This window comes from Phoenix dactylifera, unplaced genomic scaffold, assembly GCF_009389715.1.
Source record: "Phoenix dactylifera cultivar Barhee BC4 unplaced genomic scaffold, palm_55x_up_171113_PBpolish2nd_filt_p 000026F, whole genome shotgun sequence".
In the NCBI taxonomy this organism is placed as follows: domain Eukaryota; kingdom Viridiplantae; phylum Streptophyta; class Magnoliopsida; order Arecales; family Arecaceae; genus Phoenix; species Phoenix dactylifera.
Genome location: NW_024067667.1, coordinates 1882501 through 1910322, shown reverse-complemented (window position 1 = coordinate 1910322; position 27822 = coordinate 1882501). Strand labels below are relative to the sequence as shown.

The 27822-nt window shown below is 37.1% G+C and overlaps 1 protein-coding gene and 1 pseudogene across 1 annotated transcript; both read left to right on the top strand.

Moving 5' to 3' along the window:
- The first annotated feature begins 9087 nt into the window (after window positions 1–9087).
- Window positions 9088–10031, top strand: LOC120104575 (adenylate isopentenyltransferase 5, chloroplastic-like). The gene has a single exon (XM_039115914.1). The coding sequence runs from the start codon at window positions 9132–9134 to the stop codon at window positions 10029–10031; it is 900 nt and encodes a 299-aa protein (XP_038971842.1). The 5' UTR covers window positions 9088–9131.
- A 13825-nt stretch (window positions 10032–23856) lies between these two features.
- Window positions 23857–24781, top strand: LOC103699860 (annotated as a pseudogene).
- Window positions 24782–27822: the final 3041 nt, after the last annotated feature.

Genomic DNA, 27822 nt, shown 5'->3' with positions numbered 1-27822 from the left:
TTAAAACATTCAAATGCAAGTAACATTCTAATTGTTTCAAGTCTAGCTACCAGTGCAAAAATTTTATCAAAATCAATACTTTCTTCTTGGTTGAAACCTTGGGCTACTAATCTAGGTTTATTTCTAATTACTATAATCTTCATTAGCGGGATCAAATCATAGCCATGCTGAGAATACATACATATATACAAAATATATTTTTTATAATTTGTTCAGTCACATTTTTCAAATTTCGTAACATATAACATAATTTTAAAATTATTATTAACATGCCTAACCCGTTTAACTAAATACAAAACATCTATCAAAATTTAATCAACTAATAATTAATTTATCCAAATAATTTGGAAAATGTACTTTCGAGCATTAGGTTACTTACCTCTTTTTGCTTTAAATCCCATTTTAGACAAATGGGTCAACTATGCCTATTTAATATCATTAAAATATTATTAATTTTAACATCATTCTAGAATTCAAAATTAAACATTACTATCCCATGCCCCCAGATCAAGTTGGTCGGATGACAGTGCCCGACTGCTCAGGTTAGTCTGAACCAGGAGGATTCAGTGGTCAGGTAAAGATCAAAAGTGGTCAAATCTAGCTAGGGTTGAAGTAATAACCGGTCTACTGCCTAGGTACCGGGATGGTTCAGGGTCTCCAAACTGGATCAACTTAGATCCGAGCAAAAAGAAGAATAGGATTGACACTAGGGTCCCTGAGTATGTCTAGAGAGAAAAAAAATGAAAGGAGAGATACACGAACTAAGGCTAGTTGAGCTTTTGGGCTTGATCCACATAGTTAGGTCCAATCGGAGCCTTAGCCTATTCAGTCTGGTTTGACCAAAATTGGAAAAGAGATATTTGGCCTGGGTCGACCTGGATCAATCAATGTATCTGATCCAAAATGAATGGACTTGGCCCACAATCGATGAACAGGGTCCAACAGGAATACGAGCCACAATAGATGAGCAGGGCCCAAAATGAATGATCATGGCCCAAAATGATGAACATGGCCCTATACGGTGCACAAGGAATATGACTCACAATGGTGAACGAGGCCCAAAATGGGTACGACCCAAAAGAGATGTACAGGACCCATTATGGGTATGGCTCAAAAGGGAGGAACAGGGCCCAACAAGGCCCAAAAGGAATACAACCCACAATGGACATGGCCCAACAGTGAATAGGGCCCGAACTCAGCCTACAGTGGACATGGCCCAATAGAGCCCAACATGACTGAACTAGGCCCAATTTGGCTCATAATGGGTATGGCCCAACATGGCCCAAAATGACAGAATTGGGCCCAAATTGGCCCATAATGGGCACGGCCCAAAATAAATGAAGTGGGCCTAAAACAGCCCAACACGGCCCAAAATGAATGAAGTGAGCCTAACACGGCTCAACACGGCCCAACATGGCCCAAATGGATGAAGTTGGCCCACGACCCAACATAAATTTCTTCATCCCGTTGAATATAGAGAAAGAAGGAAAAGAAAGAAGAGAGGAAGGAGAGAAGAGGAGAGGAAGGGGCGGCCGAGCCTGGGTGGCCGGAGGCCGTATTTCAGTCAACGGCCAGCTGACAGCAGCGGTGGCCGGTGGCTGTTGCGGCGGCCGGTGAGAAGGAAGAGACCAAGTGTGTCCTCGGTTTAGCCCGAACAGAGATGGTAGATTGCCTTCGGTTTGACCTAGAATGGAAGAACAGAGGGGAGAAAGCTTACCGGTGGGTGGCAGAGGTGGAGGGTCTTGGCCGAGGGCAGCTCGGCCCGGCCGCTAGCGGCAACACTTTCGACGGAAAGATGGATTTGGGAACAGGGGAAGTAGGGGGAAACCAAAGAGAATCCAGTGAAAGGATGGAGATTCAGGGTGGCGGGGCTCGGCTGGGGTGGCACGCCGGCCACCAGAGATGGAGGAGAAGGAGGAAAAAGAGGGATCTCAAAGGTGGTGGTTCGGTCATAAGGAAAGAGGGGGATTTAAAGGCAGCTTTCGAATCGTTGTGCCTTGTTTACCGCCGCGATGCTCACAACGGTTGAGTGGGATCGGCGGCCATTCATGAGGCTGTAGAGTTGCTGCAATATCTCCGCCCCTGTAACGCATGAACAGGGTATCGCGATCACAATCCTTTGTTATTTATTTATTTGGATCCTAGGCTGAAGTTGGCTGGGCCTACCGACTTCAGCACTTTTTGGGGCCTATTCTCATAATTGGGCTTAAAACTTAATGTCTTAACTTTTGGATCAAATTACGTTGCAATATTTGCTGCAAGGCCTCGTACATTGGACTCACTATCCCCCTAACAAGTAATATCAGAGTCCCACATATGAAAATCTCATAAAAATTACAAAAAGGTCTTATAAAAGTGTTAAAAGAAATACTGAATTGTTAGAATTAATTCACATCAATATTTGTAAACTTGAAGAAATTTTAAGTCAAACAGGCAATAGATATTTTATCACTTTTATTGATGATATATATATTTTCTCAAAAATAAAATTCATTCACTTGAAAAATGTAAAGAATTTCTGCATGAAGTAGAAAATCAATTTGGTGGGAAGACTAAAAGATCTATACGTCAGGTAGAATTTCTCTATGGATTTCTTTCTGCTGCCAATCACCGCTTGTATAGATGCAATACGACCACTGCCTACTGATGGCCTTTCTAATTAAGGAGGTCATTCTAGACTCTGGATCTGTCCTACTGCTCATGTGTCCGAAGCCCGATTGGTATTATGAGGGCCCAAATCAAACTCTATGCCTGGCCACCTCATCCTGCTGCTAATGATCATCCATGCTCGCTTGCATTGCATCTTGAATCTGTGCATCCTCATCATTTATAGCGGACGCCTCTTCTGACTTCTTGGAGTGATAGAAAGGTGGCTCTACCACTCGGCGGCCCACCTCTTCTTCCTAGAAATTTTCTCCTTCGCTGTATTAAAATTAACGAAATGCTTCTTCATCAGCTTCCAAACCTCCTGTAGGTATTTCCGATAGATACACTGGGGTAACCATCAGTTAAGTGTTGCTTTAATCTGCTTATCCCTTCTTTATTGAACTCTATGTCGCACTAGTTGCACTTCCAATGGTGCCAACCTCAGAGTATTTTTTCAGGAGCCCAACCAATGTCATGTTCTACGTTCTTTTTTTTGATGGCTTCATTCTTATCAAGTACGTCAGTTTATCAATTATTTAAAAATAAAAAAATTATAATGAAGATAATATTTTTTACTTCAAAAAATACATTTGATTTATTTAACACATGGTACTAATTTTTTGTATTTATTTATTTATATATTTTTAATAATTTTTAAATTAAAAATATATTTGAAAACCATAAATTTAGAAAAATATGTTTTTAGTTTAAAAAATACTTTTGAAATATGTATTAATACTAATTTTTCATAATTTTTGGTATTAATTATGTATTTTAAATTATTTGTTAAATTAATTATTTTTTAAATATGAATACTTTAAATAATTAATTTGAGCTCAGATCCATGTTGAACCTTATAATATATATATATATATATATATATTTAGGCCCATAAAAATGCATCAAAGAGTATTTATTTCTTAATTTTTTTCAAATTTAGACCTAGGTCGCTATGCGCATGATCATATCAAAACTTGAATAAATAAATACTAAATTTATTTGGAGAGTATTTTGCATACCCCTAAATATGGTTCTAATTTTATAATTATTTTAAATTTATTTTATTTTATTTTTTATTTTTTAATCTAAAAAATGTATTTTTATGGTATTTTTTGGCATCCAAAAAAAAATGAGATAGTGGAGAGAAAGCATGCATTATTTAGGGTTGGATCCTCCATCAATTATGTTGAATCAGCATATTTTTTGCCCTGATAAAGCACTACAAGAAAAATAGTATTTTTCGACACCCAATCGCCGACGCTAGGAAGAAGTGCTGGTAATTTGACTGGCGCACCAAAATATGCCAATGTTTTTAAATAGCGTCGGAAAATACTGACACTTTAGAGCGAAATTTGACTTAGACGACGCTAAACAGCATCATCGGAAACCAAAATAACGAACGACACTTTGCAAAGCATCGTCGGAGGCCAATTTTCAATGACGATGCTTTCAATGGCGTTGTCGGAGGCCCATTCTAGCCTCAACCCCTCTTGCCACCCCCCCTCTTTACAAATGCCTAATCCCCTGTCCTTCTCTCTCCATCACTCTTTCTCGATCTGAGATCGATCCTCCCCAACCAAGTCCTCCTCTTCCTCAAATCTCCCTCTTCTCTCCCCATTTCCAGCCTCCTCTGCCTCTACTACTCTTCCTCCCTCTTCATCACCCCAGGCGGCAGCGGCGAAGGTTGGTGGGTTGGCCTCGTGGAAGGTGGCCTCATCCTCGGCTCCCCTCCTCTTTTCTCCGCTTCTCTTTGTAGCATCGAGAAGCTGCGTGCAGAGAATGTCTCCAGCGATGATGCCTTCGCCCGCCTCTTCGCCACTGTCGAGTCCGACATTGACGCCGCCCTCCAGGTCCTCCTCTTTCTCCCTTCCGAAGTTTCTTTTTCCTGATGTTCCCTTAGTGACACATCTTTTCTTTTTCCTGATTGGTGAATTTGTTGTGTAGAAAACAGAGATGGCGACCGGGGAAGAAAAACAGGGCGGTGGCGATGGATGCTGAGATCCGGTGCACCAAAGCTCGGTTGTTGGAGGAGGTGCCCAAATTGCAGAGGTTGGCGCTCAAGAAGGTCGGCTCCTTTGTCATTCTATTCGTTTTAATTAAATATTTCTTGAAAATTGCAGAGGTCAGCTCCTTTGCAGAGATTCTTATTTTAGTTTTTGCTTTTTGAATTGTAGATTTTGATATGTTGAGAAACAATGCAGCTTTTACTATAAAAAAACAAAAAAACAAAAGCGAGAGAGAGAGAGAGTGTCAATGTTGCTACTTTGAAGGATCTGTGATTCGTTTCATTTGGTATTTGCATATATTTAGAAATAAATTTTGAAGATATTTTCAGTTATGGGTATTTTAGTTAGATTAGTTAGAGTGTTTAATTTGATTGATGTTATTAGTTAGCACATGTTGATATATGTTACATTGGAGCTTTGTAAAATTGCTTTGAATAAATTATTGATTAAATAAAATTTTAGAATTTATTATTGCTTTGATATGATATGTAGCCTTGCGTGCTTGTATGGTTCGCCATACAGATGTGCGGCATCTATTGCGCTTCAAGTTCAGGGCGTGACATAAGCACTTCTAGACCTCTCATTGAAGCTCTAGCTCTTAAAGATGTCCTCTGGTGGATAATACGACTATAGAGGGGCCTATCCGAATATGTCGGCAATAAAATTTGATCCATAAGATGCTCCGGGCTACGTGGGGTAGTAGCTACTGAAAAATGATGCATCAGATGCACAATATCCATATCCGTATCCGTATAAGTTATAGGTTATCTGTGGTTGTAGATAATAAAATGCAGTATACGACTCAAAACCTAATATGTTTATGGATACTACTCTACGTGCGAGGTCATCTGCAGCTGCATCATAACCTACGGAATGACCTCAAGGAGTCCATCTTCTATATGCAATCATATCCTCATGAGCTTTGCTATATCATGCACCGTCGTTTCTATCCTGTGTAGCATGTGTAATCTAGGCCTTACTGATAAATAGAAAACCACCTTGCAGCTGTGTCTCATAAATGGTAGTCTCATGTCCTCAACACCCTCCCTAGCCAGTAAATCATGACCACCGAAATTGTCATCGCTGCTGCCCTGGTCTCTGAATCTGAGTGAACTGGCGTCTTCTCCACACTCTCCATAGGGGTTGTAAGTACCTTTTTTTTCTCTTTTTTGGTGTGCTGAGCAGCTGCCAGTCCCTTTTTTGGTCTTCGTAGATCTACATTGGAACTGGAAGCATGTGTGGAGAAAACGATACACTACACTATATATTTGTCCGCTGCTTTTGCTGGAATGTTACTAAAGTGGAATCAGGATCTAATGGCTCACCATATATCCTTTATCTTATCCTTCTTTAGCATTGTATCAACGCTCTACTGCTTCGAATTCTTGCTGAAAAGGCATGTAGATCTAAATCATTTATGGGTGGCTCTTTGTGGAATCTTTTTGGTGGACCTCTTTCTTTTACCTAAAGTCGTGAACATAGATGCAATATGACTACTGCCTCTGCTGATGGCCTCCCTAACTAAGGAGGTCCTACTGAACTCTGGATCTGCCTTGCTGCTCGTAGAATCAAAGCCCGACTGGTAGTATCAGGGTCCAAACGAGCCCTATGCCTGACCACCTCATCATCCTACTAATGATCATCCAGGCTCGCCTGCATTGTAGCCTGGATCTGTGCCTCCTTGTCATCTAGAGTGGATACCTTCTTTGACTCCTTGGAGTGATGAGAAGATGACTCTCTCATTCGGCGGTCCATCTCTGCCTTCTTTTTAAAATTTTTTTTCTTCGTTGCTTTGAAATTAGTGAAGTATTTCTTTAAGGGCTGCCAAACCTCCTATGGGCATTTTCAATACATAGATACGTCAGAAAAACCACCAGCTAAGTACCGCTTCAACCTGATTATTTCTTCTCTCTTGAACTCTATGTCGCACTAGTTTTACTTTTAATGGTGTCGAATTGAGAGCATTTGCCCATGATCCAACCAATATCATGCTTTTAATTTTTTTTTTCTTAATGGTTTCATTCATGCAGGTTTATTAAGTACATCAGTTTATCAATTATCTAAAAGTAGCAAAATTTTATTATGATGAAGATAATATTTTTTACTTCAAAATATATATTTAATTTATCTAATTCATAAGATTATTTTTTAATATTTATTTTTTTATTTATTTTAAAAAATTTTAAATTAAAAAAATATGTTTAAATAACATAAATTTAGAAAATATATTTTTTTACTTTAAAAAATACCTCAAATATATATATTACATACTACTAATTTTTCCTAATTTTTAGTATTAATTATAAATTTTTTAATAATTTTTTAAATTAAAAAAAAATTAAATATAAATATTTTAAAAAATTAATCTGAGCTTAGATCTATGTAGAACCTTATAATGGATGCTACATATATTTTTCTAGGGTTGTAGAAATGTATCAAAAGCTACTTATTTCTTAATTTTTTTTAAATTTAGGCCTAGGCCACAATACATATAATAGCATCAAAATGGACACCAAATTTAGTTGAAGAGTATCTTACATGCCTCTAAATACACTTCTAATTTTATAATTTTATAATTTTTATTTTCTTATTTTCTAAATCCAAAAATATATTTTTAATTTTTTAAAGTTATATGTAAACAAAAAATTAAAAAATTTTACGTCACCATGTAGATCATTTGTAAATATACAATATATCATAAAATAAAGCCAAAATCAAAAATTTTGGCATGATTTTTCCTTATTTTGCAAATTTTTTTAAAAAATTTGGCGTCAATAAAAAAAGCAAAAATAAAGTAGGAGAGAGGAAGCATACCTGATTTAGGGCTGGATCCTTCTTCAATCATTGCCGAATCAGTATATTTTTTACTGTGAGAAAGGAGGGAGTTATTCGGATAGGTTGAGAAGGCTTGATAAACTTCTAGGGCCTTCCCAACCACTCTTTAAAACAAAAGAAAAACAAGGGTGAGGGGGCCGGTTTAGAATTCACCCCAGTTCCGCATGAGACCGGCCTGTTCAGACCAATTTTGACTGGTTCCAGCCAGTTTCTATCTGTTCGGAACTAGTTTCAGCTAGTTCGGGATTGGTTCCAGCCCGTTTAAGACCAGTTCTAGCCGGTTCAGAGTTGGGTTTGAAAAGAACATGCGAGCCAACCGGGTCCCCACCAGGTCGGCTTGGAACGGCCGAACCGGGCGGCTCGACCTAGTTCGGTGAATCTTGGTTTTTGTAATAGATAATATCGCAAAACTTTTATTTAAAAACTATAATTATTTCTTGATTTTTGTAAAACAAGATATTTTGCAAAGCCCTAAATATTGGATAAGATTCAAACAGGATATTCTTTCCTATTTTGTCCGATTCATTGAACTCTTTCCAAACCTCATATGATAGGAATGGCTTTGAAGGGTAAATCTGTTTGATTGGTGACTATAAAGTGAACCCTAGACTCGATGGTACCAAAGTTCCAAACTCAAGAACAATCTTAATTAGATTTTTTTTAAAAAAAAAATATTCTGAGGATTCTTCTCTTCTCCTCCTCCCATCTTCAAATTACAAGACCAAGTCGAGTAAAGAAGACTGTCACAGAAATAAACATTTTTAAGGTATTTTTCCTCGCTTTCTTGCTACACTTTTTGATTTTTTTTTTTAGTTATAATAGTATTTTTAATAGTTTCAACCAATCTTTATCAAGATATTAGCATGTTATAGTGGATACAAAAAGATGCATGCCTATGAGAAAAAGAATGTGATCCCATCTTTTTTTGTTTCTGCTCTATTTTTCTTTTATTTTGGTGGGGCACTTCTTTTGTTTCTTATTCTTTTTTCTTTAAATGAAAATTATTACCTTAAATTCAAAGAAACTAAGAGCCGGAGTGGCATCGCTTTTATTTTTTAACTTTTATTTTTAAAAATAAAATCATAGAAACCAAGGCAAAATTAATGTTTGATGTTAGTGTTTATCAAATTTTTTTATTATTATTCGAGAAAAAATGCTGCATTTAATGCATATTATATGCACGCAATGTTGATTTGTACAAAAAGTCTTGTGCCAACAATAAAGGAATCATGTATTACTAGCGCTACTTTTGTCGGCGTTGTTGTTTTTCTGTCATCTTTTTTCTTTTTTTGATAGAGAAAAGAGGTGCAAAACCTCCTTAGAAACGTAGTTTACATGACATGATTATAGATAAGTCCCTAAATTCCCATTTGAAATCAGTAAACTAGAGATAATCTGCATACGAAACTGTTTGTATGGCTCGTGTTACCTCCATAAGTTTGTTTCACGTACACAATCTACACAGCTAGATAGGCCACCAAGGATCTGAAGGCTCTCTCATAAATCTCCAACACACGTACGCCATTCTTGTATCTTTTTGCTCATGGCATTCCTTCTATACCATCACGTACGGCAGGCTTGCTCTCCAAAGACTCCGGCAGCTTCAGCCCCCCTTCCAGCTTGCCTGCTTTCGGACCCTTCTCAATGGAGACAGCCAGCCTCCCTCGTCGCCAAGGCAAGGTCGTGTTTGTCCTGGGCCCGACCGGTTCCGGAAAATCCAAGTTGGCCATCACCCTCGCCACCCAATTTAACGGTGAAGTCGTCAACTCGGACAAGATGCAAGTGTATGATGGCCTTGACGTCATCAGCAACAAGGTGACGGAGGAGGAGTCCGCCGGCATTCCCCACCACCTGATCGGTGGCGTGCACCCGGACGCCGACTTCACCGCTTCCGATTTTTGCCGTGCGGCCATGCATGCCATCGACTCCATCCTCCGGCGTGGTCGCGTCCCCATCGTTGCCGGCGGCTCCAACTCGTACATCGAGGCATTGGTTGATGGCGAGGGCAGCGAGTTCCGATCCCGGTACGAGAGTTGCTTCGTGTGGATCGACGTCGATCTGCCCCTCCTGCACTTCTTCGTGTCGATACGAGTGGACAAGATGGTGGAGCAGGGGCTGGTGGAGGAGGCGAGGAGCGCGTTCCGCCAAGATGGCGACTACTCGAAGGGCATCCGAAGGTCGATCGGGGTGCCGGAGATGGACAGCTACTTCCGCATGGAGGCATCGATCGGTGAAGCGACGCGGGCAAGGATGCTGGAGGCCGCGGTCACTGAGATCAAGTTCAACACATGCACGCTGACCTGCAATCAGCTGAAGAAGATCCACCGCTTCTGCACCCTCCCTGGTTGGGATGTGCATCGCATCGACGCCACCGAGTTCTTCCTGAAGCGAGGCCAGGAAGGCGAGGCCGAGGCATGGGAGAAGGTGGTGGAGGGTCCTAGCAAGGAGATTGTGCAAAGATTTCTGAGCGGCGCCATCGAGGTTAAAGATGGGGTGAAACAGAGCAATGGTGCAAGTGGAGCAGTGCCCCGGAACCAGGCATAGTATGTGAAGGGTGAGAGTAAGGCCGTTGCCAATGGAATAAAAACCAACGGTGTTGTTTGAACGGCCTGATAAAAGCCAACGGTGAGTGAGGTTTTAACCGTCATGGACTAGGTTCTACCTCAGTATAATAATGCATCTTATGAAGATGCTCCTTTCCATTTAAATCACAGTCATAGTGACTGGATTTCTCTTTGTAGATGGCTCATTAAAATCTATAATGAAGTTTTGAAGTGTCGAATGCAGGAGAAATGAGAGAAGTACAACTTTCGAAATGAAATAATTTATTAAATTCATTATATGGATGGTGAAAAAAGATTATTGCATCAGAAAAATATGCATACTGATAAATGTTGTTGCTTGCATGAATCTCACGGCGATCTTGGCGAACAAATTAACGAAGATTTAGCAAGCCTGTTGTGGTTTTAAAAGATGTCGACTTTGTCAGCCATTTTTTTGAGCACCAACATGTTATGTAGTATTGTAGGGCATTACTTTTTAAATTGTGGGAATGGTTAGGATTTGGCCTAATTAATGGACAGAGATGTTGTGGTAGCACATTTGAAATATTTTGTTAATGAAAGAATTATGACTATTCTGTGCAAATTGTGTTCTCCATTATAGTTTTTAAGATGATTCATTTTGAGTAAATATTATTCAATTTTTTTATTATATTTGTGATGCAGACATCTTAGATGGCCCCAAAGCAGATTGTAGGCAAACCACCTGCTGTTGGACCTACTAATATGGTCAACGAAAGGTGTAACTTCAGCCACTATATAAGTTTTATGGTCACCCTAATGCTGCATATGTCTCGTGAACAGAAGAAAAGGGTGAGTGTGTGGCACTCCTTTTGGGCATATGCTAGGTCTACCATATATAAAATAGGGTAGGCCTGTGTTGGACATATTGCTCTTCTTTTGCGATAATGTTGAGGAGGATTTTCGGTTTGGTAGGATTCTAGTACCTTTTGTAGGAATTGATTTGGCACTAATCCTTGGTTTGAGTGCCACAGGTGATGAGGTCGAACTGCATAGGAAGGGGAGGGTTATGTCTGACCTCATCATCCGATTATTGAGGGTAACCCACAAAAAGGCCGATAGAGATGCAATTAAAAATAGATTACAATACCTTGTTGGTAAGACTGTAACGACAAGATGTGGAGGATTTCACAAAATTATGGGTCCTATATCTCTTTGGGACTATTCTCTTTCCAACCGTACACTACTATGTTCCTAAGGCATATGTTCATATGGTTGATGATTTAGACCGCTTAGGTTCATATAGTTGGGGTTTTGCCGTTTTTCTCTTTTTTTTTTGCCAGCAAATATCTAGTCTAGCTGACAGTGTGAGGACAAGAAACATCACCAGCGAAGGATCTACTGAATATTATGAAAAAAGCTAAGGCCATATCAGAGCTTCCAAAGACTTATAAAAGGGCTAAAAAGAAATTGAAAGTCACCAAAATAGATGAAGGAAGTATGGCAATTACCATTCAAAAGGATGATCGCCTGCTCGGTCAACTAACTTATTGGAGCCTATCACTACTGCATTAAATGGAGCTCCACAAGTCAGCTCCAGCAAGGGAGGAAACATCCCCTTCGGGAGCGGTATAGAAATGTCGTCTCGTCCTTACGTGATTTTGTATCCATATGCAATTTGCTAAGTTTATAAAAGTTAACTTTGCTAACTAAAATTGTTGTCTTCACCATTTATTCAACTTAGCATTTAGTACTATTCACTAAAGTTGTAGATGTTGAGAGAGCGGTGTTGCCAGATAGGCCAAGAGTGGCACCAAAATGTACCTATCACGGGAAAGAGAGAAGGTATACTCCCTATGTACTACGAAAAAGCTATTAATTTCTTCCTTGAAGAAAATCAGTTCGAGTAAGTAAATTATATTAACTTTTAGTACCTCACATTTATCACCTTCTATTCTAGCTTAAACATTTGAATTGTGTGAGGGCATAAGTTTGGGAGGACGAAGATACTACCAAACCATCATGCACCGGTGACGCCTTTAGTGCAGCTCCTACATGACAAGCCACTACGTAGTGACGTATGCTTCTACCTCACTTAACAGCATATAATTTGGTATTCATTGCTATGTTGTTTTATTACGTACACATGAATGAATGTCTACTTTCGCATATTGGAGCTTTTTCATCGAGTGTATACTGAGATCATTGACAATCCGTGTTTATTTTTGCGCTGCGAGATCCAGATTTTCACTTATGGCTCATTCATGAATTTTGTTTACTTTGTTGAAAAAATTCATATATTGTGTAGGTTGCTGTGTTCAGCATCTACCGTTGGATTCAGGGATAACCACTGATGTTACGAAACAATTGTAGATCATGGTAGCCTAGTCTTCAAATATGGTAACGGGAATTTAGTGTTGCTGATCTCGAAAAGTGTAGATATCTATTCATTCCAATAAATACGGGATGACATTGGTATCTACTTTCTCTTGACTTTGAAGGGAGCAGCATTTCGATTGTTACAACTCATTATAGAGTTTCAACATTGGGGACGACGTTGTTAGATATGTTGGTATCACTTATACAATATGTTACACTGATTTTTTTTTTTGTAATCATAGGTTCCCCTAAAAATAATCTATTATTGACATTATTGCGGCATCTTTTGTGCTATCGTGGCTAAACAACTGCGTCGGATACCATATCCCTAAATTAGCCTATCGTGAAATTCGAGAATGTGCATAACAAAAGCCCGATAGTGTCGAACTGCGGGGCATACATGCTTATATTTGCAGTGGCACTGATACGAGGCACCTCGAGACCATTGCAGGAAGAATTCAAGGATCCTTCTTTATACAGGAGTTGGCTTGTAGGGACTATTTTTTTAAATTTTCACTGCATTGCAATCGATAAGTTTGGTCAATGTACGGACAGAGGTCAAGTAGGAAGAGAGGTTAGACTATGTATTGTAAAAGATGATTGCAAGATGAGTGCATTTTCATTTTTTGTGTAATATAACATCTTAACAGAAAAGATGATTATGTTGATTATGTTCAGATGATTAGCTTCTTTTCTGCTTCTTGTCATGCTCGTTGCTGAAATGTCTATAATGGTAACTTATTATAGGTTCTGAAAGAGTTTCATAAACTGTGCCGGCACACACTTTCAACAGTGTGCCGGCACAGTTTAAATGTGGTTGTGAGCCATAAACAGATTTAGTGAACAGCACATGCTTAAATGTCTGCCTCAGTTTCAGAAATTAGTGTGCCAATTGAATCTGTGTTCCTCCAATTTGGTAATTCAGTTTGGAAATTTGTTTAAAATCAAATGCAATCTCCAAATGGTTGGTAATCCAAAGTAGGTACGAAATTTTCATTATGAACAGGCACTAAACTGATGATCAAGAGTACCAACATATCTGGCAACTAAAGCGTATCGGAGTTTTAGAAAATTCAGCTTGCCTTTTTGCTCCATCTCCACATTTCAATTAGGAAAACATTTTTTTATGCTTAAATCTTGTATCGGAGTTTCAGAAGCGTGCCATTTTGGGAATTCAGTTAGGTCCCATTATCATTTTGAAAATCAGTAATTATACTTTAGGATTTTAGAAATTGTAGCGTGCCATTTTCCTTAAAAATGTACCGGGAGTTCATAATCCCTTGTGTGCCATTTTTGGTCCATTTTGGGAATTAACTTAGGAAGCAATAACATTGCTTAAATCTGGAATTCAGTGTTGCAGATAGCCATTCTTTCTATGCTTAAAAGCATATCGGAGTTTCATAAAATTCAGCGTGCCATCTTATGCAACATTTTCTGAATATCACTTAACTGGCGTGCACAGTTTAATTAATTGTGTTTGCAGTTAACTTACCTATGTGTGGAAACAAATAAACTGTGTACAGAGTAGAACTTACTATGTGCACAGTTGATGTAACTGTGTTCCGAGTTAGAATAACAGTCTTCAAACTTTACGAAACCTTCGTATTCATGAAAATTAGGTGTTCACTCCTTCAATTTTCTATGTGCCAATCTGCATTGTGTTTATTCTATTTTAGTACCTCATCTCAAATCACTTACAACAATTTTAGAATAACACTTAACTGTGTGCACAGGTTAATTAACTATGGTCGCTAGTTAATTTAACTATATTTCCAAAAAAAATAAACTATGTGCAAAGTAGTTAAACTATTTGCACAGTTGAACTAACTGTGTTTCAGGGTTAGAATAACAACAATTCAAACATTACCAAACCTTCTATTCATAAAAATTAGGTGTTCACTGCTTCAATTTGGTATGTGCCAATCTCCATTGACTGTTTATTCCCTTTTAGTACCTCATCTCAAACCATTACAATAATTTAGAGTAACACTTAAGTTGTGTGCACAGTTCTATTAATTGTGTTTGCAGACAAAATAACTGTGTTCCCAAACAAATAAACTATATGCAGAGAAGGATAAACTGTGTGCATAGTTGAACTAACTTTATTTCGAGGTAGGAATAACGATCTTCAAACATTGTCAAACCTTCTATTCATCAAAATTAGGTGTTCACTGCTTCATTTTGGGACTGTACCAATCTAGATTGAGTGTTTATTCTCTTTTAGTACCTCATCCCATCATACACTTAGCAAAAATCTTTGGCACAAGCTTTCATTAGTAGCATTAAATAAAAGTCATCAACATAAACTTGAACAATGAGCATGCCATGATCTTTTAATTTTATAAAAAGAGTAGGTATCTAGTTTTCCTCTTGTTAAATCATTATCAATAAGAAATTTACTTAATCTTTCAATACCATGCTGTAGGTGCTTGTTTTAAACCATAACAAAGCTTTTGAAAGTTTAAACATATGATTTAGAAATTCATAATCTTGAAAACTGAGAGGTTGTTCTACGTAAACTTCCTCCGAAATATAGCCATTTAGAAAAGCATTTTTAGGCATCCATTTGATATAACTTGAAATTTTTAAAACATGCAAATGCAAGTAACATTCTAATTGTTTCAAGTCCAGCTACCGGTGGCAAAATTTTTTATCAAAATCAATACCTTCTTCTTGGTTTAAAACTTTGGGCTACTAATCTAGCTTTACTTTCTAATTACTTTACCGAATTTATCCCCGGTCATATGCCTTGAGCAAGCACTATCTAAGAACCATCCATAGCTTCTTGTTTTGAGATTTCAAACATATCTACAAAAATTAAAAATACTCATTGGAATTTGTTACCCAAACTCTCTTTGGTCTAAAAATGTTAGCCCTAAAAATTATACAAGTTTCATTGGAACCCAAACATTTTTGGTTCCAACATTTATAGGTTCTTAGTAACCCAAATCCTTTTAGTTCCAATATAAGTATTACTTCTAATTGGGCATGAATAAGATATATGACCATTCTTATACAATAATAACTTGAAGAAGCTGCCCTTAACAAATAATTTTTATAAAACTTTTGCTTTTGAGAATATCATATCCAATGTTCGATCTTATTAAAAGTACATCATTGTTTTCCAAGTAAAGTATTCAAGTTTTCTTTTTCTTGCACAAATTTAGAAAGTGTGGGAGGTTAAATCTTGAACTTTTATTTTCAAAGATTCATTTTCATGCTTTAGATTATTTGAAGATGAAGTTTTTAACTTTGAAGATAGTTCTTTGACTTTTTTTTCAAAACCTAATTTTCATTTTTCAAAACTTCTTTTTTCATTAGAAAGAGAAGCAATGATCTTTTTAAGAGAAACATTTTTCATAACCAAGTTTTTTAAATTCGTCGACCAATTCTTCAAAAGCATTTGTCAATTCATCATATAAGAAATTGCCATCAATAAAATCACTTACCTCATTATCTTCTTTTGCTATGAAGCAAAGATTAGCAAGCTCATTATTATTTTCATTATCGGAGCTACTTGAATCACTTTCGCCCCATGCCGCTACCATGACTTTTTTCTTGTCCTTCTTAATTGACTTCTTTAATTGAGGACAATCATATTTGATATGGCCCGGCTTCTTATATTGTAACATAATGATTTCATCTTTGGCCGCATCTCTCTTTTGAAATCTTTTTTGCCCCTTGCTTTTTTTTTCCTTAGAAATCTTTTAAATTTTTTTGTAAGCAAAGCAAGATCCTCATCTTCTTCACTTGATTCATCGGTGATGGATGATTGAAGAGCTAAGCCTTTCTTTCTTTTGCTATCATCCTCCTTCGGCTTATGGATAGCTCATGGGTCATGAGAGAATCCAAAAGCTCATCCAAGCTAAGCTTTGTAAAATCTTTTGCCTCTTGTATTGCGGTGATTTTGGCTTCCAATTTTTTGGCAAAGACCGAAAAAGTTTTCTCACCATTTCAACATTAGTATAAGATTACCCAAGATATTTCAAAGCATTAGTAATATTGGTAAACCTAGTAAACATGTCGGAAATAGATTCCTCGATATTTATCTTAAAGAGTTCATAATTATGCACAAGCATGCTAATTTTTGACTCTTTAATTTGATTAGTACCTTCATGAGTTACTTCTAATCTATCCAATTTCTTTAGCCGTTTTACATGTAGAAATTCTATTAAACTCATTAGGATCTAATGCACAATACAATAAGTTCATGGCTTTAGCATTCATTTGAATATATTTTACATCAATTTCATCCCATTCATTTTCGGACTTGGTAATGACTTTTTTTTCTCTACAACCTTAGTTGGTAATTTAGGCCCATTTACAATGACCTTCCATAATTCATAATCTACAGCTTGGATATATATTCTCATTCTAGTCTTCCAATAGTTATAAGAGGCTCATAAAGGAGACCGAACCACTATAAATCGTCGTGCATTATTTTTTTTCTTCACTCTTTATTTTTTCATACTTAGTTGCATATTTATGATTATTACTTGCTATACTTGTTGCATCTAGTTATTTCATTAGATTTAAAAACTTGAGGAGATTTAATTTTTATTTTTACAAAATTTTATAAACCCAATTCACCTCCTCTTTGGGTTATGCATTGGCACTCTAACTATTATTAATTCTGACCCTACCATAGGGTATAAATGTGGTATTCTGGCCCACCCTATAGAATATAAGTCTGGTATTCTGGCCCAACTTCGTAGGATATAAGTGTTGTTCTATTTCTGGCCTAGCCACAGGATATAAGTGTAGCTATAATTAAAGGTTGTTGAGTTGAATGTGATTTATTTCGAATCATATTTATGATTACGTATACGGATATTTAAAGGATATAGATTTTTAATGAATTTTATGTTTGAAACAGAATTTATTATGTCTTTTATATTGATTCATTATAATTTGCATTGATATTTTATTATATGAATTGTCTAGTTAAGATATTCATTACTTATGCAGTGGTCTAGCTCATTATATGATTTCTTACTATTTTAACAAATTCAAAGAATTAGCCCGGTCCGAGGTTTTTTAATATAGAGAGCGACTAAAAGAATTGTGGCACAAGTTATATTAGATTAGAGTTTATTAAATATTGATGTATTACCTTTGACTAATGTTAGAATTGTGAGACATTGTAAGTTGAGTTAGTTAATAAAATAAAGATTGCATATTATTATTTTAAATTATTTTGCTGCATATTGATGATATCACGTTGAGATGCCTTACATGCTCGTGGAGAGAGCTCCCTATAAGTATGTAGCGGTTGCCACAACACCCGACCCACAATCTCGGTGGGCGCGTGACAATTGCATTCTTCTTCAAAAGTAATCCTAAACTATTATACAAAAGGGCCCAAAATATAAGGAAAAAAAACAAAGAGCACCAAGAACTTCCCATCATAGTAAGGATCATATAATTTCCCCAAAGAAATAAAAAAAAACAATGCAAAGTCAAATCTTTTCTTTGATCAACACGTGAGACCATGAGATAATTATCAACACGATAAAGGAGGAAAGAACACAATGAAAAGAAATGTTCAAAGAGCAAAATCAAATGGGCAGACAATAATATTGATTCAAGGTGAGCAAGATACGGACATACACCATGCTTCCCCAGTATAGGGCCTTGTCTCCAGGTTCCCGGTTCGAAGTCGCCCATGTAAGCATAATAATTGATAAATACAATTCTATAAACTATATATAGATTTTAGATTGATTATTCCAAGTAGAGTATAATAATATGGTATAGCCTCTGATGATTCTACTAAATCATTGGTCATACGATGTGACCGACAGCATTAAGAATATGAATAATCTAAAAGATATAATTAGTATGTATTGCAAAAAGAATCAGCAGGTTTAGTTGACTTGCTACAGTCTGCTACCTACTTGCATCTATCTAGTTTCGATGCTTTTTTTTTGAATAAAACTAAGCTGGATATGATAGTACCGGGCTTTCTTTCTCACTATTAAATTTGGGAGAATAATAAAAATATATCCTTGAATCCATCATTAAATACTCAATATCATCATAAGTTTTAATAAGTACAGTAATCTCAGAAGCTAAATACAACTTCATATGAGCCTTTAGAAACCAGTTTGCAACAAAAATATGATCCAAGGGGATCCTCATACTCGATATGGACTACTTTAATTACTACGAACAGAGTTGAACAGGATCTAAGAGCGACATCAGCCACTTTGGCCCATAGCATGGTGCCCAAATTCCATCATTTGGGGCCTAAAATATAAGTATATATCGGGTTGTATTGGCATGCTTTGACCCCATTCTAAGGTATTATGTTGCTTACTGGGCTAGTATATTTCATTATCATATTTTTTTCTATTTTTTTTATTTTTTTAAATCCAGATGCATAGACGCATGATCGCTTGAGACTTGAAGAGTGCCCTAGATTTTTGATGATATTTCAATTATTGACATTTTTGTTAGATTAGTTAGAGTATTTCATTTGATTTATGTTACTAGTTAGCACTTGTTGACATATGTTACATTAGAACTTTGTAAGATTGGCTTTGGAATAAATTATTTATTAAATAAAATTTTAGAATTTATTATTTGCTTTAATATGATTTTTAGTCTTGCATGCGTGTATGCCCGTCATATAGGTGTGCAAGCATTTGTTTTGCTCCAAGTTTGGGGCATGAAGGAGTATTAGTTATAGAATATTATTGTCCAATATAATTATTTAAGAAGTTCAACTCAATATAGGGTACTGTGATGCTACTTTTAGCTTGAAGTTAATTATTTTGGTAGCAAGTTAAGATTCATTTATAAAAAGTTATTTAAGGTTTGGGCTAGAAAATATTTCATGATATTCATTGAAATATTCTTCGAGGATTGAAATCTGTATCTGGATCATGCATGAAACTCTTATAAAAAAAATATATATTTGGAATTAGACTCTAGAATTTTTTTGGCTTTACCTAGAATTTGAAATTTTAGATCTTTTCAAATTACAATGCAGATGGGTATTTTGTTCGAAAGTTATTTTATAAATTCAAGAAAGCATGGTAGTTTGAATTATTTTGTAACTGGTCAATAATATTAGCTCTATGATTGGAAAATATTTTTTGATGATTTTCTTATTAAGAAGAATTTTGTTGTCAAAAAAAAGAAAAGTATTTTTTATTTTGACTGATATGGATATCATTAAGAGAGAGAGAGAGTGTCAATGTTGCTTACTTTGAAGGATCTGTGATTCGTTTCATTTGGTATTTGCATATATTTAGAAATAAATTTTGAAGATATTTTCAAGTTATGGGTATTTAGTTAGATTAGTTAGAGTGTTTAATTTGATTGATGTTATTAGTTAGCACATGTTGATATATGTTACATTGGAGCTTTGTAAAATTGCTTTGAATAAATTATTGATTAAATAAAATTTTAGAATTTATTATTGCTTTGATATGATATGTAGCCTTGCGTGCTTGTATGGTTCGCCATACAGATATGCGGCATCTATTGCGCTTCAAGTTCAGGGCGTGACATAAGCACTTCTAGACCTCTCATTGAAGCTCTAGCTCTAAAGATGTCCTCTGGTGGATAATACGACTATAAGAGGGGCCTATCCGAATATGTCGGCAATAAAATTTGATCCATAAGATGCTCCGGGCTACGTGGGGTAGTAGCTACTGAAAAATGATGCATCAGAATGCACAATATCCATATCCGTATCCGTATAAGTTATAGGTTATCTGTGGTTGTAGATAATAAAATGCAGTATACGGACTCAAAACCTAATATGTTTATGGATACTACTCTACGTGCGAGGTCATCTGCAGCTGCATCATAACCTACGGAATGACCTCAAGGAGTCCATCTTCTATATGCAATCATATCCTCATGAGCTTTGCTATAATCATGCACCGTCGTTTCTATCCTGTGTAGCATGTGTAATCTAGGCCCTTACTGATAAATAAAAACCACCTTGCAGCGTGTCTCATAAATGGTAGTCTCATGTCCTCAACACCTCCCTAGCCAGTAAATCATGGACCACCGAAATTGTCATCGCTGCTGCCCTAGTCTTCTGAATCTGAGTGAACTGGCGTCTTCTCCACACTCTCCATAGGGTTGTAAGTACCTTTTTTTTCTCTTTTTTGGATGTGCTGAGCAGCGCCAGTCCTTTTTGGTCTTCGTAGATCTACATTGGAACTGGAAGCATGTGTGGAGAAAACGATACACTACCACTATATATTTGTCCGCTGCTTTTGCTGGAATGATACTAAAGTGGAACCAGGATCTAATGGCTCACCATATATCCTTTATCTTATCCTTCTTTAGCATTGTATCAACGCTCTTACTGGCTTCGAATTCTTGCTGAAAAGGCATGTAGATCTAAATCATTTATGGGTGGCTCTTTGTGGAATCTTTTTTGGTGGACCTCTTTCTTTTACCTAAAGTCGTGAACATAGATGCAATATGACTACTGGCCTCTGCTGATGGCCTCCCTAACTAAGGAGGTCCTACTGAACTCTGGATCTGCCTTGCTGCTCGTAGAATCAAAACCCGATTGGTAGTATCAGGGTCCAAACGAGCCCTATGCCTGACCACCTCATCATCCTACTAATGATCATCCAGGCTCGCCTGCATTGTAGCCTGGATCTGTGCCTCCTTGTCATCTAGAGTGGATACCTTCTTTGACTCCTTGGAGTGATGAGAAGATGACTCTCTCATTCGGCGGTCCATCTCTGCCTTCTTTTTAAAAATTTTTTCTTCGTTGCTTTGAAATTAGTGAACTATTTCTTTAAGGGCTGCCAAACCTCCTATGGGCATTTTCCAATACATAGATACGTCAGAAAAACCACCAGCTAAGTACCGCTTCAACCTGATTATTTCTTCTCTCTTGAACTCTATGTCGCACTAGTTTTACTTTTAATGGTGTCGAATTGAGAGCATTTGCTCATGATCCAACCAATATCATGCTTTTAATTTTTTTTTTCTTAATGGTTTCATTTATGCAGGTTTATTAAGTACATCAGTTTATCAATTATCTAAAAGTAGCAAAATTTATTATGATGAAGATAATATTTTTTACTTCAAAATATATATATTTAATTTATCTAATACATAAGATTATTTTTTAATATTTATTTATTTATTTATTTTAAAAATTTTAAATTAAAAAAATATGTTTAAATAACATAAATTTAGAAAAATATATTTTTTTACTTTAAAAAATACCTCAAATATATATATTACATACTACTAATTTTTCCTAATTTTAGTATTAATTATAAATTTTTTAATAATTTTTTAAATTAAAAAAAATTAAATATAAATATTTTAAAAAATTAATCTGAGCTTAGATCTATGTAGAACCTTATAATGGATGCTACATATATTTTTTCTAAGGTTGTAGAAATGTATCAAAAGCTACTTATTTCTTAATTTTTTTTAAATTTAGGCCTAGGCCACAATACATATAATAGCATCAAAATGGACACCAAATTTAGTTTGAAGAGTATCTTACATGCCTCTAAATACACTTCTAATTTATAATTTTATAATTTTTATTTTCTTATTTTCTAAATCCAAAATATATTTTTAATTTTTTAAAGTTATATGTAAACAAAAAATTAAAAAATTTTACGTCACCATGTAGATCATTTGTAAATATACAATATATCATAAAATAAAGCCAAAAATCAAAAATTTGGCATGATTTTTCCTTATTTTGCAAATTTTTTAAAAAAAATTTGGCGTCAATAAAAAAAGCAAAAATAAAGTAGGAGAGAGGAAGCATACCTGATTTAGGGCTGGATCCTTCTTCAATCATGCCGAATCAGTATATTTTTTACTGTGAGAAAGGAGGGAGTTATTCGGATAGGTTGAGAAGGCTTGATAAACTTCTAGGGCCTTCCCAACCACTCTTTAAAACAAAAGAAAAAAAAGGTGAGGGGGCCGGTTTAGAATTCACCCTAGTTCCGCATGAGACCGGCCTGTTCAGACCAATTTTGACTGGTTCCAGCCAGTTTCTATCTGTTCGGAACTAGTTTCAGCTAGTTCGGGATTGGTTCCAGCCCGTTTAAGACCAGTTCTAGCCGGTTCAGAGTTGGGTTTGAAAAGAACATGCGAGCCAACCGGGTCCCCACCAGGTCGGCTTGGAACGGCCGAACCAAGTGGCTCGGGAACGGCCGAACCGGGCGGCTCGACCTAGTTCGGTGAATCCTTGGTTTCTGTAATAGATAATATCGCAAAACTTTTATTTAAAAAACTATAATTATTTCTTGATTTTTGTTAAAACAAGATATTTTGCAAAGCCGTAAATATTGGATAAGATTCAAACAGGATATTCTTTCCTATTTTGTCCGATTCATTGAACTCTTTCCAAACCTCATATGATAGGAATGGCTTTGAAGGGTAAATCTGTTTGATTGGTGACTATAAAAGTGAACTCTAGACTCGATGGTACCAAAGTTCCAAACTCAAGAACAATCTTAATTAGATTTTTTTTTAAAAAAAAAATATTCTGAGGATTCTTCTCTTCTCCTCCTCCCATCTTCAAATTACAAGACCAAGTCGAGTAAAGAAGACTGTCACAGAAATAAACATTTTTAAGGTATTTTTCCTTGCTTTCTTACTACACTTTTTGATTTTTTTTTTTAGTTATAATAGTATTTTTAATAGTTTCAACCAATCTTTATCAAGATATTAGCAAGTTATAGTGGATACAAAAAGATGCATGCCTATGAGAAAAAGATTGTGATCCCATCTTTTTTTGTTTCTGCTCTATTTTTCTTTTATTTTGGTGGGGCACTTCTTTTGTTTCTTATTCTTTTTTCTTTAAATGAAAATTATTACCTTAAATTCAAAGAAACTAAGAGCCGGGAGTGGCATCGCTTTTATTTTTTAACTTTTATTTTTAAAAATTAAAATCATAGAAACCAAGGCAAAATTAATGTTTGATGTTAGTGTTTATCAAATTTTTTTTATTATTATTCGAGAAAAAATGCTGCATTTAATGCATATTATATGCACGCAATGTTGATTTGTACAAAAAGTCTTGTCCAACAATAAAGGAATCATGTATTACTAGCGCTACTTTTGTCGGCGTTGTTGTTTTTCTGTCATCTTTTTTCTTTTTTGATAGAGAAAAGAGGTGCAAACCTCCTTAGAAACGTAGTTTACATGACATCATTATAGATAAGTCCCTAAATTCCCATTTGAATCAGTAAACTAGAGATAATCTGGATATGAAACTGTTTGTATGGCTCGTGTTACCTCCATAAGTTTGTTTCACGTACACAATCTACACAAGCTAGATAGGCCACCAAGGATCTGAAGGCTCTCTCATAAATCTCCAACACACGTACGCCATTCTTGTATCTTTTTGCTCATGGCATTCCTTCTATTACCATCACGTACGGCAGGCTTGCTCTCCAAAGACTCCGGCAGCTTCAGCCCCCCTTCCAGCTTGCCTGCTTCTCGGACCCTTCTCAATGGAGACAGCCAGCCTCCCTCGTCGCCAAGGCAAGGTCGTGTTTGTCCTGCGGCCCGACCGGTTCCGGAAAATCCAAGTTGGCCATCACCCTCGCCACCCAATTTAACGGTGAAGTCGTCAACTCGGACAAGATGCAAGTGTATGATGGCCTTGACGTCATCAGCAACAAGGTGACGGAGGAGGAGTCCGCCGGCATTCCCCACCACCTGATCGGTGGCGTGCACCCGGACGCCGACTTCACCGCTTCCGATTTTTGCCGTGCGGCCATGCATGCCACTCGACTCCATCCTCCGGCGTGGTCGCGTCCCCCATCGTTGCCGGCGGCTCCAACTCGTACATCGAGGCATTGGTTGATGGCGAGGGCAGCGGAGTTCCGATCCCGGTACGAGAGTTGCTTTCGTGTGGATCGACGTCGATCTGCCCCTCCTGCACTTCTTCGTGTCGATACGAGTGGACAAGATGGTGGAGCAGGGCTGGTGGAGGAGGCGAGGAGCGCGGTTCCGGCCAAGATGGCGACTACTCGAAGGGCATCCGAAGGTCGATCGGGGTGCCGGAGATGGACAGCTTACTTCCGCATGGAGCATCGATCGGTGAAAGCGACGCGGGCCAAGGATGCTGGAGGCCGCGGTCACTGAGATCAAGTTCAACACATGCACGCTGACCTGCAAGTCAGCTGAAGAAGATCCACCGCTTCTGCACCCTCCCTGGTTGGGATGTGCATCGCATCGACGCCACCGAGTTCTTCCTGAAGCGAGGCCAGGGAAGGCGAGGCCGAGGCATGGGAGAAGGTGGTGGAGGGTCCTAGCAAGGAGATTGTGCAAAGATTTCTGAGCGGCGCCATCGAGGTTAAAGATGGGGTGAAACAGAGCAATGGTGCAAGTGGAGCAGTGCCCCGGAACCAGGCAAAGTATGTGGAAGGGTGAGAGTAAGGCCGTTGCCAATGGAATAAAAACCAACGGTGTTGTTTGAACGGCCTGATAAAAGCCAACGGTGAGTGAGGTTTTAACCGTCATGGACTAGGTTTCTACCTCAGTATAATAATGCATCTTATGAAGATTGCTCCTTTCCATTTAAATCACAGTCATAAGTGACTGGAATTTCTCTTTGTAGATGGCTCATTAAATCTATAATGAAGTTTTGGAAGTGTCCGAATGCAGGAGAAATGAGAGAAGTACAACTTTTCGAAATGAAATAATTTATTAAATTCATTATATGGATGGTGAAAAAAGATTATTGCATCAGAAAATATGCATACTGATAAATGTTGTTGCTTGCATGAATCTCACGGGCGATCTTGGCGAACAAATTAATGAAAAATTTAGCAAGCCTGTTGTGGTTTTTAAAATATGTCGACTTTGTCAAGCCATTTTTTTGAGGCAACCAACATGTTTATGTAGTATTTGTAGGCATTACTTTTTAAATTGTGGGAATGGTTAGGGATTTGCCTAATTAATGGACAGAGATGTTGTGGTAGCACATTTGAGATATTTGTTATGAAGAATTATGACTATTCTGTGCAAATTGTGTTCTCCATTATAGTTTTTAAGATGATTCATTTTGAAGTAAATATTATTCAATTTTTTTTATTATATTTGTGATGCAGACATCTTAGATGGCCCCAAAGCAGATTGTAGGCAAACCACCTACTGTTGGACCTACTAATATGGTCAACGAAAGGTGTAACTTCAGCCACTATATAAGTTTTATGGTCACCCTAATGCTGCGTATGTCTCTCGTGAACAGAAGAAAAGGGTGAGTGTGTTGCACTCCTTTTGGGCATATGTAGGTCTACCATATATAAAATAGGGTAGGCCTGTGTTGGACATATTGCTCTTCTTTTGCGATAATGTTGAGGAGGATTTTCGGTTTGGTAGGATTCTAGTACTTTTTGTAGGGAATTGATTTGGCACTAATCCTTGGTTTGAGTGCCACAGGTGATGAGGTCGAACTGCATAGGAAGGGGAGGGTTATGTCTGACCTCATCATCCGATTATTTGAGGGTGACCACAAAAGGCCGATAGAGATGCAATTAAAAATAAATTACAATACCTTGTTGTAAGACTGAACGACAAGATGTGGAGAATTTCACAAAATTATGGGTCCTATATCTCTTTGGGACTATTCTCTTTCCAACCGTACACTACTATGTTCCTAAGGCATTATGTTCATATGTTGATGATTTAGACCGCTTAGGTTCATATAGTTGGAGTTTTGCCGTTTTCTCTTTTTTTCTTGCCAGCAGATATCTAGTCTAGCTGACAGTGTGAGGACAAGAAACATCACCAGCGAAGGATCTACTGGATATATGAAAAAGCTAAGGCCATATCAGAGCTTCCAAAGACTTATAAAAGGGCTAAAAAAAAAATTGAAAGTCACCAAAATAGATGAAGGAAGTATGGCAATTACCATTCAAAAGGATGATTCGCCTGCTCGGTCAACTAACTTATTGGAGCCTATCACTACTGCATTAATGGAGCTCCACAAGTCAGCTCCAGCAAGGGAGGAAACATCCCCTTCGGGAGCGGTATAGAAATGTCGTCTCGTCCTTACGTGATTTTGTATCCATATGCAATTTGCTAAGTTTATAAAGTTAACTTTGCTAACTAAAATTGTTGTCTTCACCATTTATTCAACTTAGCATTTAGTACTATTCACTAAAGTGGTAGATGTTGAGAGAGCGGTGTTGCCAGATAGGCCAAGAGTGGCACCAAAATGTACCTATCACGGAAAGAGAGAAGGTATACTCCCTATGTACTACGAAAAAGCTATTAATTTCTTCCTTGAAGAAAATCAGTTCGAGTAAGTAAATTATATTAACTTTTAGTACCTCACATTTATCACCTTCTATTCTAGCTTAAACATTCGAATTGTGTGAGGGCATAATTTGGGAGGACGAAGATACTACCAAACCATCATGCACCGGTGACGCCTTAGTGCAGCTCCTACATGACAAGCCACTACGTAGTGACGTATGCTTCTACCTCACTTAACAGCATATAATTTGGTATTCACTGCTATGTTGTTTTATTACGTACACATAATGAATGTCTACTTTCGCATATTGGAGCTTTTTCCTCGAGTGTATACTGAGATCATTGACAATCCGTGTTTATTTTTGCGCTGCGAGATCCAGGTTTTCACTTATGGCTCATCATGAATTTTGTTTACTTTGTTGAAAAAATTCATATATTGTGTAGGTTGCTGTGTTTCAGCATCTACCGTTGGATTCAGGGATAACCACTGATGTTACGAAAACAATTGTAGATTCATGGTAGCCTAGTCTTCAAATATGGTAACGGGAATTCAGTGTTGCTGATCTCGAAAAGTGTAGATATCTATTCATTCCAATAAATACGGAATGACATTGGTATCTACTTTCTTTTGACTTGAAGGAGCAGCATTTCGATTGTTACAACTCATTATAGAGTTTCAACATTGGGGACGACGTTGTTAGATATGTTGGTATCACTTATACAATATGTTACACTGATTTTTTTTTTTTGTAATCATAGGTTCCCCTAAAAATAATCTATTATTGACATTATTGCGGGCATCTTTTGTGCGATCGTGGCTAAACAACTGCGTCGGATACCATATCCCTAAATTAGCCTATCGTGAAATTCGAGAATGTGCATAACAAAAGCCCGATAGTGTCGACTGCGGGGCATACATGCTTATGTTTGCAGTGGCACTGATACGAGGCACCTCGAGACCATTGCAGGAAGAATTCAAGGATCCTTCTTTATACAGGAGTTGGCTTGTAGGGACTATTTTTTTAAATTTTCACTGCATTGCAATCGATAAGTTTTAGTCAATGTACGGACAGAGGTCATGTAGGAAGAGAGGTTAGACTATGTATTGTAAAAGATGATTGCCAGATGAGTGCATTTTCATTTTTTGTGTAATATAACATCTTAACAGAAAAGATGATTATGTTGATTATGTTCAGATGACTAGCTTTCTT